Source organism: Engystomops pustulosus, chromosome 3 (genome assembly GCF_040894005.1).
Source record: "Engystomops pustulosus chromosome 3, aEngPut4.maternal, whole genome shotgun sequence".
In the NCBI taxonomy this organism is placed as follows: domain Eukaryota; kingdom Metazoa; phylum Chordata; class Amphibia; order Anura; family Leptodactylidae; genus Engystomops; species Engystomops pustulosus.
In genome coordinates, this window is record NC_092413.1 from 129,989,889 (window position 1) to 130,003,281 (window position 13,393).

Consider the following 13,393-nt stretch of genomic DNA (forward strand, 5'->3'; position numbering starts at 1 on the left):
GTGGGATGTCAAAAGCACTTGTACATAAAAGCATATCCCACTTTAAGGATGGAAGATCAAAAAGTTTTCATCGTATTAAAGATTTTATTTGTATTACTGGAATGAACCTTGCACACAACATGCACAGCGGAGGCGAGGGAATAATTCTTTACTGTTCTTCAGATGGATCATAAAGTTAGCCAAGTAATATGTGGGGAGATGGCATTGTTGTTCAGAAATTTGCAGACTTTGATGTTCACTACTGGTTTTAATTATTGTAGTATATTAAATGAGTTGTGAACCCTGGCATACCAGAATAAAAGGGTAACATGAAATTAATAAGGGTGGCTTGCAGATGTTTCTATGGTTTGGTTTAAAGGCTGATTATTCAACATGCATCAAATAAGGAAAGGAGACACAATGACATAGTTTAGGGATTAATGTTGATGAACAACGAACATTTAATTTCATCAGATTTGTTATACATAACATGTGTGATGGCTGGAAGACATTGCATATTATCACATAACTCCAATCTCCTGATTCATCAGTACATTTCTCAACATGTGATTTATACCAAGTATATAAATCCTACTGGTTTTCAGTGTAAAATCTTCTCAATACAAGCACCAATTTATCAATAGCATTGAAAATAAAAAGATGTGTCCCTCATTCTCTTGTCCCTAAATCTTACATATTAAGAGATATACATATATAATAAAAAAAAAAACCATATAGCTCCTTCACATGCCTCCATGATTCCATCTGCTGGACATCTGTTGGTTCTTCATCCCCATATGTTTCCATGATAAAATTAAATGTCGTACCATGAATTGTAATAGTACAAAGAGATTATAAAATGCTTCAGAGCTTAATTTCACTGTGAAGTCCATGCATGTCCTTAAGTAATGATTGTAAACAACCTCTATTACACAAGTGCAGATACACTCCCATCCCATAGGTACAGAAAAATTACAAATTATACATAAGGATACCAGAGACATGGTTATTTCTAAACCCATTTTAATATATTATTGTACATAACCGTTTTAAAAGGTTATTCCCACAAAGACAAGTTTCTTAACCCCTAGGCGCACCAGGACGTTATAGTACGTCCCCGGGGCTAGATGCTTAGCGCACGGGGACGTTCTATAACGTCCTGCTTCTGGCACCGGCTCACGAACGGAGCCGGTACCAGAAGCAGCGGCTGTCAGCTGTCTAGTACAGCTGACAGCCTGCGCTAACACCCGCGATCGGAGCCGGCTCCGATCGCGGGTGTTAACCCCTTACACGCCGCGGTCAAACATGACCGCGGCGTGTAAGGGTGTAAGCGCTGTGGATCGGATCCCCCGTGCCGCTTACCGGGGGATCCGATCCTCTGCCGGGCAGCTCCGAGGACTGGCATGTGCCCCGGAGCTGCCCGGTCTCCATGGCAGCCAGACCCCTTCCGGGTCTGGCTGTAAACTGTCTGAGCATGCGCAAGCTTGCTCAGACAGTTTACACTGCTCTACAATAAAATAGTATTGTAGAGCAGTGTATTGAACTTAAACCAGTGATCAGAGCATCACTGGTTTAAGTTCAAGTATGTATAAGTAAAAATATGCAAAAACAGTTAACACTACACATTATAATAAATAAAAAATTAATACATAAAAATATAAGCCCCTAAAATGTCACTTTCCCATAAAAAAAACTTAATAAAGTATAAAAAACATAAAAACACAAAAAAACCCCGCATATTTGGTATTGCCGCGTCCGTAACAATCTGCATAATAAAACAGAATTGTTACTGGACCCGCACGGTAAACGCCGGAGGAAAAAAACGCAAAAAACGTTCCGAAAAAAGATAATTTTTAATTAATACCCTATAAAAAATGCTCTAAAAAGTGATTTAAAAAATGTTATGCACTCCAAAATAAGCCCACTAAAAAGAACAACTGTTCTCGCAAAAAATAAGCCCCTAACAAGATTTATCTGCCAAAAAATAAAAAAGTTATGCATATAAAAAGATGGTGATGCTAAAATGAATAAGATTTTCTCCAAATTAGTTTTTATTCAGTACAATTGAATAAAATACACAAAACCCCCACATATTTGGTATCCCTGCGTCCGTAACAATCTGTATAATAAAACAGAATCGTTATTAGATCCGCAAAGTGAACCCCGTAAAAAACAACCTAAAAAAACTCTCTCTGATAAAGATGATTTTTTATTAATGCCCTTTAAAAATGCTCTAAAAAAGTGATTTTAAAAAGTTACGCAATCTAAAATAAGACCACTAAAAAGAGCTATCATTCTTGCAAAAAATAAGCCCTTAAACAGATTTTTGAGGTGAAAAATAAAAAAGTTATGCATATGTAAGTCGGTGATGCTAAAATTAACAACAATTTTGCCAAATTACTTTTTATTCAGTAAAAATGGGAAAAAATAAAAAAATATATATAAATGAAGTATTTTCATAAACGTGGCGACCCAAAGAATAAAAATAATATACTATTTTCATGGTATGGTTAACGGCCAAAAAAAAAAACACATAAAAATTTTCCTAAAAATTGATGATTTTCATTTCCTCCACCAACAAAGAGTTAATTAAATCTCACCAATTAGCTATAGATGCCCCAAAATTATGTATTAGAAAAGTGCATCTCATGTGGCAAAAGAAATAAGCCCCTATAGGTCCTCATTAAAAAAAAGAAAAAAATTATAGCCTGTACAATGTGACAGCAAATCTGCTCCGGATGGCGCCTCCTTCCCTTCTATGCCCGGCCGTGCGCCCATACAGCAGGTTACCACCACATGTAGGGTATCGGTGTACTCGGGAGAAATTGCGTATCAAACTTTGTGGAGCCTTTTTTCATTTTATCCATTACAAATGTTTAATTTTCCACCCAAAATGAGTGTATTGTGAAAAAATATTACAATTTGCAGACTCCACCTCCATTTTGTTTTAACCCCTATAAAACACGTAAAGGGTTAACAAACTTCTTAAAAGTGGTTTTTCATACGTTGAGGGGTGTAGTTTCCACAATGGGGTAATTTACGAGTCTCGCTATTATTTAGGCCTCTCAGTGTCAATTAGAAACTGTGCAGGTCCATCTAAATACAGGTTTTGGCGATTTTACAAAAAATGTGAAAAATGGCTCCCAAATTCTGAGCTTCATAACATTCTAGTAAAATATGTGGAATCTGAAAAAACCATGCCAACATAAAGCAGACATTTGGGAAATGTAAGTTATGAATTTATTTGGGTGCTATGACTTTCTGAATCAAAAGTAGAGAATTTAGAACGTTGAAAATAAAGAATTTTTCAACATTTTTGCCAAATTTTGTTTTTTTTCATAACTAAACGCAAAAGATTTCATCCAAATTTTTAAACTAATTTGAAGTACAATGTGTCACGAGAAAACAATCTCAAAATCCCCTGGATATCTCACAGCGTTCCAAAGCTATAACCACTTATAGTGACACAGGCCAGATTTGAAAAATGGGGCCGCGTCCTTTAGGCCAAAAGATGCTGTGTCCCGTAGGGGTTAAATATACTCAGGATAACAAAATAACACATTCTATAATTCACAGTTATTAACAAAAATACAGCATTTCCCCAATTTAATTCTAGCCTGTCTCTATCAGTCCTGGTGTACACAATTTCAGTTGCCCCTAGTTACCGACCCTGGATCTTCTGACTATAGGGTTGGCAGACATCTTGTCTGACGCTTTGGAGCTAAGCTCTTCTCTGCTTCCTGCAGTAGCCACCCACACTTGCATTCTAGGATGAGTTCACGCTGATACATACACACTGACTTCCTTTTGGAAAACAACACATAATAGAGTGGGGAGAGCTCCAAGCTACAGGCAGATAAGTTCTTTATCCAGAGACGGAGGCACATTAGATCTGATGTGTGTGTGTGTGTGTGTGTATAGCTGAGATGTAGCAGAGCTAAATATGTGCTTAATATGTCTCATCTCTCTTTCTATGTGTCAGATGCTAGTACAATGTTCATAAGGTAAATTAAAGTGTATATAAACCTTGTACACTGATAATCTAACCACATTTTCAGCACACTCTATCACACAGCACTACATAGATCATGAAGTGTCTGCTTATAGAGTCCCCGTCTACGCTCTGGATTTTTACACTGACCATCACTGATTTTGTTATCCTTAGTATATTTAAGGATCTTGTCTACATTACTTGTACTTAACCAGTTGACTGCCTGTACTGAGTTTCTGAAATTTGTTGGAACAGCAGAAATCCTTATAAACAGCACTGGCTCAGCTTCAATAACAGCAACTTTTAAAGACTTGGTAAATTATGGTATAGACTGGAATCAAAACTAAAACTAAAAACTAATTATAAACTGAAATATTTCTGAATGATCACAACAATAATATGTACTGTATTTCTGTACAGGGTCCTCCAGGACAGAAAGGAGACAAGGGTGACAGAGTAAGTAGATGGATTGAAACCATAAATCTGTTTTAAAGACATAGGGGGTTAATTATTATTAGGCACTCTATCCTTGTGATAATTCCATAACTGCCTTTGGAGCTTCTCTCCCCATCAGATTTATTAAGTATGTGTTTCCCCTTTAATAAATCTCTCAGAAGTGTCTGCGAATTTTCTTTGAATAATCGCAAATTTTGTAAAAAGAAAATGCAGTAACACATACATCAGAAAGGAGTGAACTGCATTTTTGGTTCTATGTTTAAGCAGTGTCTGTGATTTTTTTTAAATGGTCACACATACACCAAGAAGGGAGTAGAGTGACTTTTTAAAAAATAAATTTTAAAACTCATAAATCTGGCTTTACACAGTGTTGCACTACCAGAGGTTCTATGTATAAGCCCATTGTAAAAAAAAAAAAAAATCACAAAAACCCCAATGTCACTTTTAATGCCATTTTTTATATTGTCACTAAGCTTGACATATCTGCACTTTATTCTTGTTCATTTTAATGTCTGTTTTTATATTTAAGGGAGACATGGCTTCTCAGAATATGATGAGAGCCGTTGCACGACAAGTCTGTGAACAGATGATAAACAGTAAGTTCAAGCTATCGCAAAGTATACAGTTGGTTACCATGCCTCATATTTCTACAGAATTTTATAGCTTTGATGGGTATGAATGGTTGAGGAGCTGAAGATCAAATGTTTAAACACAGTTCACACAAAGAAGTAGTGAAAAGCATTTTTTCATAATCCAACAATCATGGGAAGGGCAACTGTGGCATTTACACAGGGTGCAGAAGTGAGGCAATAAGCCACATAGGAGTAGAGTTGCTCTTGAATTGTGTTTTGCAAACCAGGTGCTTCCGAGAGGACTAATTCATCCAAGCAGATGGATTTAGACCTTACTGTTACAAGTTAAAAGTTAACAAGTCAAAACACATGTTGCTAGTTTCCAAACATAAATGTTGAGGTATAAACACATCTGTGGTCATGAGTTGCTCCTCCCCCCAATGCGCTCTGATTGTATTTCAAAAAGCAATTGAAGCGCAAAATGTGAATGTGAGCTGAGGTCAGTAAGGAGCTGAAAGCTCCTATTTGGGTACATTTTCGGCTTATAAAAGGGGCACACATAGTGTCTTCTAATTTCTGGATTAAATGGAAATTTTCAAGTAAGAAGTAAGTAAGAATAGCACTAGGTTGTGATGCTGTGATAGGGACTTACAGTGTAATACTAAGCTTATAATAGTTAAAGGAAATCTACCATCAGGATCAAGGATTGTAAACCAAGAACACTTACATGCAGGTGTGTGCCCCCTCTGGCTGGAACCACTCTTCTTTTAGCTTCTTTCACCTTATTTTTTACAAAAAAAAGGCTTGCCTGAGAGGCTCCAGGCGCAATAAACAGCTGGAGTCCCTAATGTAGAATGGAAAGCGTCATGCTCATTTGTATAAAAACAAATTTTTTTTTGTTAAAAACAAGGGCAATAGAAGCTAAAAGAAGAGCGGATCCTACCAGAGAGGGCACACACATAAGACAACTAAGACAATTGTGGCTCAATGGTCATGTGTAAAACAGCTTGTGAGGCCAGTGACTGGAATGGGAAGACCTCTGAGGCGGTGACAAACACAAAATATGCCCATTGAGAGATTCATTTTCTATTAATGGAACCCCCTTTTATTGATCAAAGATTAATAGTCCACTAAATGAATTCAAATACTTTTTCCTGTGATCTGCAACAGGAAAATGCATTTTTTTCCAATTGAGCATATAGGACTTTGCCTTACTGATCTCTGTGCAAAATTATTATCTCTTTCCCCTTTCTGCATTACTCAACAACTAAATTCCATAAAATGGAATTTGATACTTAGAAAGCAAATAGGATTTCTTTTGTGTTAACAGTAGAATGTCAAGATTATTGAGTAATGATTACTTTCCTGCAACACCGCAAATCTTTCAGTGCCAGAAAGACTGAATGAAAGCTTAAGACAGATAAGCACTTGGCCCACCTAGCCTGCCAAATATCCCTCTGAATAAAATCCCAGACTGTGCTTTCTACTATGCCTACTTTAGTTTTCATTTGCATGATCTTCGAATTCCTACATCATACAGTTGTAAACACAAAAATTATGATGACGTCTGATTTTCAGCTTCTCAGCAATATTTCCAGAAGAACTTAGTTTTTTAAAATTTATGCTTCATTGGAAGGGTAAAATGTGAGTTAAAACTTATTGCATATGTTGCATATTTCTTTAGGTCAAATGAGCAGATTCAATCAAATGTTGAACCAGATTCCAAATGATTATTATTCCAATCGTAATCAGCCAGGACCTCCAGGCCCACCAGGTCCTCCAGGCAATGCTGGACCAAGAGGTGAACCTGGACCTTCAGGTAGTTCTGGGTTCCCTGGAACACCTGGACTTCAAGGACCACCTGGTGAAAGAGGTGAGTACATGTGCAAGATGAAAATCACAATGGCCCACATTTATGAACGCCCTTGCTACAGTTTTTTGTTTAACTTTACACATTCTTTTCAGTGCAAACTGCTTGCAGATGTATTTATAAAGTGTCCGCAACACATTTGTATGCACTATCCTTGACACAACACATAATTCTGCACTGAAAGGGGCATTCTGATACACAGTTGGACACTGCCACATTTATCATGCAGTGTCTGACAGACTTGTGTTGTGCTCTCTACGTTTAAGGTGCATCAAAAAAATGTTTGGTGCACTCTGTTGGAGAAGTGCCAGGTGCAGCAATTTCATGAAGAACATGCACCACAAATTATGAATCTCGTGCACCCTGCACTATACACAGGCAAACTGCACCCAGTGAAGTCACTTTTAAAGGTGGCTTAAATGAAAAAACTTCACACAATGTTTCTATTCCTCCATTAGGTATACCAGGTGAAAAGGGAGAGAGAGGAAACCCTGGAATTGGATCTCAAGGACCCAGAGGGCTTACAGGTCCACCAGGTTGGTATATGTTAACTCTATCTTCCCTACTTTAAACTGGTATTTGTCATGTTTCTTGAAACTAATATTGATGTGAAGGATGGAGTCAGGTGCACACCAGGAAGGTTAGTATGGAGCCAACTTTATCTTGAATGTACATGAACCATAACATGTTGAGGGTTTTAAAATTACCCTTTTTAAGTGGTTTTAGCAATAGGAAATCATTACAAATAAAGGAATGTATAAAACTATATATGAATATAGTGAAGGAAAAAATGTATGAGATTGCATTTTGGTTCAACTGATTAGATTGCTAAAAACATTGCTCATGTTCAGTTAAAAACATATATAGGACTATAAAAAAAATAGATAATTGATCAGTTAAAGGGCATCTATCACCAGATTGAAGGATTGTAAACCAAGCACACTGACATACTGGTGTGTGCCCCCTCTGGCAGGATCTACCATTCTTTTAGCTTCTTATGCCCTGGTTTTTAAGAAAATTTTGCTTTAAAATTATGCAAATTAGTCCGAGGGGCTTCAGGCTTTATTAACTTCTATCTATACATATAGAAAATCCATATATATATATATATATATATATATATATATATATATCAAACTCAGTAATATAGTGATGTTGAAACAGTTACCCAACTTTGTTTTCTCATATTTTCGCGCACAATTCTGGGTACTGCTATTTCCACACTTACACAACCTCCATGCCAAGTAGGCATGAGGAAGGGTGAGGGGTATCTGGCCGACAGTCGAGTGGGCCAACACAGGTTTTTGCAGCCACACATGTGTGCACTAGTTATTGCCAGAGCCTCCCGAGATATCTGACAGGTGCCAGGAGTCGGGGATTTCATCATATGCTAGCGCACATAGGGTCAGGGCATGATAAACCTACCCCTTTAATTTTCAGTCAGTGATGTAAAAGTCAGTGATGAAATCAAGAAAACTACTTATACTTTAGAAAAATAAACATGGAACACGTTGAAATAAAAACAGACATTAGTTGTTACTCCTGAATCCACATTTTTTCATTGTATGACTAAAATGTTACAGGATTAAAGATTGTCCTACAATCCACATTTACTGTGCTCTGATCTATTCCTTACAATATTGACATATTATTTGCTTGAGATTTGACTGGTCCTGGTTTATTCTTTAGTACTTAAAACATGATTTTTTCATTATAACAAGTACAAGCTTGCAACTATTTTATCCTCACTTGGTTCAAGATTTACATTTTAGCTTACTATAACAGTGATTGCTCCAAAAACAACATTACTTCATGTGTCCCAGGGCCATAGAGTTGTGAAGTTGATGCACTTCTAAATTGCAATTGAAAGTCAGTGTTCTTTTAAATGTAGTAGTTTCTCCGGAGGATATTATCATATCTCAGCAGAGAAAACACAGCACGTGATTCATTGATATTGTTCAATTAGTCGTATCTTGCCAATTTACTTTCTATATAAAATAGGTATTGTGTACATTACAGGCATTATGCAGCCTCAGGAATCATAGCCAGCAATGTTTGGTTAATTTTTGGTTTCCTCATTGAAAACATATGTCAGTTATATTTTTGTCTTTTCATTGTACACATCAGTCTAGACAGTTTGTGTGCCAGATTTATTATTAGGCTTTCCTTAAGACAATAGAAAACAAACCTCAAAGGTTTTGTATTTCCTTCTTCAAAATCAGGACCACCAGGTGACTCCAGGACAGGACCACCTGGATCTACAGGCTCTCGAGGGCCACCAGGACCTCCTGGTCGCCCAGGTAACCAAGGAATTAGAGGTCCTACAGGTCCACAGGGATACTGTGATGCATCACTATGTGCAAGCATTCCTTACAACGGTCAAGGATATCCAGGTATGTTGTTTAATATATAATTTCTTCAGTTTATAGTAGTATAGTAACTAATATTCCCCCATAAGACTGCATTTTGTTTTATCAACTAAAGTGGCATATCAATAAGATCTTTAAGTAATCATAAAGTTTCCCTTGAGTTCTTACCCTCTAATTGCGGTATGACTCAGGCTTAAATCACAGCGTGCATCAGGAAAATCCTGTCTGAAACAAAACATTTTAAAGGTAATTCCTATAAAGCCGCAAAGAAAGATGTAGAGGTTGTTAAACAAGTCAGACATGTTTATTGTAGGCATTTGACTGCAAAACTGAAGGAAATCATTAATATGATTAATATCTTCTAACTTTGGAGTAAAAATACTTTGTAGCAGTCTGTATTCTTTGGATGAAAGATGTTAGCAGTTCTATTTTAGTTGCAGCAATTTGGTGAAAAATACTGTATATGCCTGTCACACAAATTATAAATGTCACATGCATATAGTAAACATATATTTACACAAAATATTAAAGTTGAATTTAATCTTCATATGCCACATGAATTTTAAAGTATAGACAAAACATATAATGCACAATGTATATGGTGGCTGTATGCTAGCATACGACTGCCATAGAAGTGCATTGTGCACGGCACACCGTATTGTACCATGCCATAAAAAAAAAGGTGGAGCATGCTCAATCTCTCACCATACATAGTGCTTCCCGCACCCCTTATCCATCTGGACGTATCATATGTACAGGCTCCATTCTGGGCATACGTTCGTGTGCTTGAAGCCTAATACTAATAAATTCTATATCTAATTTCCAGTCCCAGCAATTTCCAAACCCCAGGCAGATGCAGAACCAACTGAAATAGGCTCTTGGGCCGTTGGACAAATATGTTGTTGTTTTGTTAAAAGAAGGATGGAGTAGAGAAAGCTCCAAAATACACGTCATACATATTATATATGTCAACAACCAAGATAAAGACCAGTTGATTCCCCAGCTACTTAATGAGTTTTTGAATCAGACATTGTAAGACAAAATCAGAAGGTGAACACAAAGTGACCTAATGCAAATCTTTTTTGCAGTAACTGATGAAAAAAACTGACAAAATTCCAGAAATTGAATTGAAAATATTCTTCTTTCCAGTGGCTGTATTTGTGGCTTCTCTGGTCCTCTGGTCCTCAGCTCTGTCATGTGACACATTGGGGCCAATGTATTAAGACAGGCGTGTTGCGTGCCAGTATTAATCATGGGTACACCTGGTGTGCAACATTACTAAGAGGTTCTGACCTCCTATACAGCTCTCATTTTCCAGAAAAGAAATCTAAGCCAGGTTGGACCTGGAGTGGATTACAGCTTTAACTTGCGCCAGTTTATTTGGTGCAGGTTATAGTAAATTTTAACGGTTAGGGCGTCACTGGTACAAGTGCGTTAAGAAAACTGGCACACCTGCATGACACAGTGGCAGTGTCTGATTTGTCATTAGGAAGTCATTTTCTCCATTCCTGTACCTACTGTAGTAATGTATAAGAGGAAGACAATGTATTAATATCTCATACTTTTAAATACTAACATCATCTTTGACCTGTTTCAGGTTCCGGCTAACACATTTTCTAAGCCTCCAGTGCTGCTTACAGTTTGAATTCATGAAAATCCTGTTTCTGAGATGTTTGCGCACGTACTTAATGATTCTTTTGGGAAATTTCACCATGGATATAACTAATGACCTATACTGTCATCATAAAAAGGGGAAACGGTTCTTTATACTAACAGCATTCAAATGGGATCCAAGAGACCGATGTGACCTCACAAAGTCTGTTTGCATTCTGTAGTGAAAAAGTCATGTCAAATACATGAAAGATATAGGGCCTCAGTTACACAAGAGGTCATTATAACTACTAACTACTGTATCTGAGGTAACCCTTTTTATACAGAGATTTAACATAAAGACATAGAAATAATTTATGTAAATAATAAACTAATTGTGGCTTGTAAATGATTTGTAACAGATCATATCCACTAAAATCAGTTAACAGTTTTTTACCATAAGCTAATACATTAAAGCCTGCTGCTTGCCGTTTGCTAGAATAACCATTGACCCCCCCTCATCCATAATGTACTCTACAATTCTATTGCTTGTCAGTCAAGAATTAGTCATGAATCATATGCTTTCCATTATTTATTATGACATATTAGGGCCATTCACCAACCGATTTTCATTAACTTATTATAGCAAAAAGGAGTCTGCAAGGTATAACATGGCACAATGTGTAGCGTTCAATATAAGTTGTCTTTATAACAACCTGGACCGCTTTACAAAATACTGATATTAACTGGTTTAATTATGAGTAACGTCTTTAACAAATGGTTAATTGTCTGATTGTCTGGGCTAATTTTATATATCTATATACATTTATATATATTATATATCCTATATATATATATATATATATATATCAGTATATATATCTAAATGCTATAAATATAAATATATATATATATATATATATATATATATATATATATATAATACTCAGACAATTACCTGCTAAAAGCTACTCAAGTCAAATTGTATTTCATGCTCCCTTGAATCAATGTCATAAGATAATTATCTTGTTCAATCGGACAAATATTTTCAACCAGAACCTTATCAACCTGAAAGTGGACCCGTTGAGCCTGACAATCAAGCTTACGTAGTCCCAATGCAGCCAGAAAGACCAGATGATGAGGACTATGGAGAACATGAATATGCTGAACATATGCGGTGGAGAAGATCCTTAAGAAAGAATGTAATGAAATCATAAATGGTTTTATATGTTATTTAGTGTGTGTCATTTCCTTGTGACCTCGATCAGCAGATACATGGAAAGTAAGCAGATTGTACGTCTCCACAAGTCACATGCGGATGCTGCAGTCAGGAGATGCACTTACATATATGTATACATGCCATTTTCTCAGTGATGTATCACGTAGATCTTACCATATGAACCACATGCAGCTTCTTGTCTGTTGCTCTCTATAGTTGCCTGTAAAATATGTTGGCTTGCAGTGTCAATTTCCTTGTCCAGATTTGTGAATAAAGATGATAATTTTATTGCAATGTTACATAGTACAAACTAAGTCCAGGAACAAACTTCCAAGCAGCTTTGTGTCTGAACAATGTTGCCTGTATTCTGCATCTACAACTATGTTGCCAGCTAAGTAGCCATGCCATCTACCCAGTCATCACCTCTCCCATTGAAAGCCTTGATTATAAAAAGTGGGCGATGCCATGCTTTTATACTCTGCCTACCATTAAGCATCCTACCGTTTACATAGCTAAATATACTGTGCCCATTAGGTTCAGGATTATATTGTAGACACATTTACAGTTACATTTATGTCAACTTGCAGTCGATTCTGCAGACATTGGAATTGCATGTTTGTGCTGTATATTTAGAATGGACGATTTTCAGAATATAATGTTTTCAAAATTTCTTAGTTTCTTAGTTCTCAAAGCAGTTTGAAGACTATGAAAATAGATTTGCTATTTCAAGATTTTTAACTGCAAATTGTGAATTTCACTGCCTTATATTTTTATTTATTTCTGAAAAAAGAGGCGTTTTTTCAATAAAACTACTGAAAATAAATACATTTGCTTCTATTGTGTTAATTTTGACAAAAATCATACAAATTATATACAACTTTTTTAGAGGTTCCATCAGCAATAACAATTTATGACCTATTAATTTTGTTATGGCCAAGGATGAGTGCTACCTGAATGTCCAGATCATAATCATCTTTATTAATAATAGTAATCATTATTTATGTGGCACCGTCATATTCTGTAGCACTTTACAAATCATAGGCGACATATACAAGTAAAATGCTACATTCCAAACAGTCATATGAAACAATCGGAGGGCCCTGCTTGCAAGAGCTTAAGGTCTAGGAGAATGAGGGGGTAACTCAAGCGGTATAAGAGCTTGTACAGCCATTCTTTATAAGGGAACAGAATAAAATAATTTAATAAATGAAAATGCTGCTACTTGAACTAGCCATCACCTGCATCTTATATACAAAGTCCAAGGTGAATGTGATTGCAGAGAAGCCTGGAGCTTGGTATCTTGGTGTTTCCTGGATAACATATTGAAAGAGGGCATATTATGGATTA

General features: G+C 36.4%; 1 protein-coding gene and 1 long non-coding RNA gene across 6 annotated transcripts in view; one reads left to right on the plus strand and one right to left on the minus strand.

Moving 5' to 3' along the window:
• Nucleotides 1–10,898, minus strand: part of LOC140121930 (uncharacterized) — a 73,011-nt gene extending 62,113 nt beyond the window's left edge. The window contains exons 1-2 of one of the 2 annotated variants that reach the window (XR_011854223.1): nt 10,814–10,898; nt 9,406–9,462 (exon numbers count right to left, since the gene is read on the minus strand). This is a non-coding gene — a long non-coding RNA (uncharacterized lncRNA). Of the gene's footprint in view, nt 1–9,405; nt 9,463–10,799 lie in introns of both variants that reach the window. The other variant, XR_011854224.1, reaches the window with a different exon arrangement.
• COL12A1 (collagen type XII alpha 1 chain) overlaps nt 1–12,869 on the plus strand; it is a 124,320-nt gene extending 111,451 nt beyond the window's left edge. For 2 of the 4 annotated variants that reach the window (XM_072142112.1, XM_072142115.1), the window contains 6 exons: nt 4,391–4,426; nt 4,956–5,022; nt 6,683–6,871; nt 7,327–7,404; nt 9,091–9,261; nt 11,884–12,869. In XM_072142112.1, the coding sequence (XP_071998213.1) occupies nt 4,391–4,426; nt 4,956–5,022; nt 6,683–6,871; nt 7,327–7,404; nt 9,091–9,261; nt 11,884–12,044 (702 nt within the window). In that variant the 3' untranslated portion in view covers nt 12,045–12,869. Of the gene's footprint in view, nt 1–4,390; nt 4,427–4,955; nt 5,023–6,682; nt 6,872–7,326; nt 7,405–9,090; nt 9,262–10,834 lie in introns of all 4 variants that reach the window. The other 2 variants (XR_011854222.1, XM_072142113.1) reach the window with 2 other exon arrangements.
• Nucleotides 12,870–13,393: the final 524 nt, after the last annotated feature.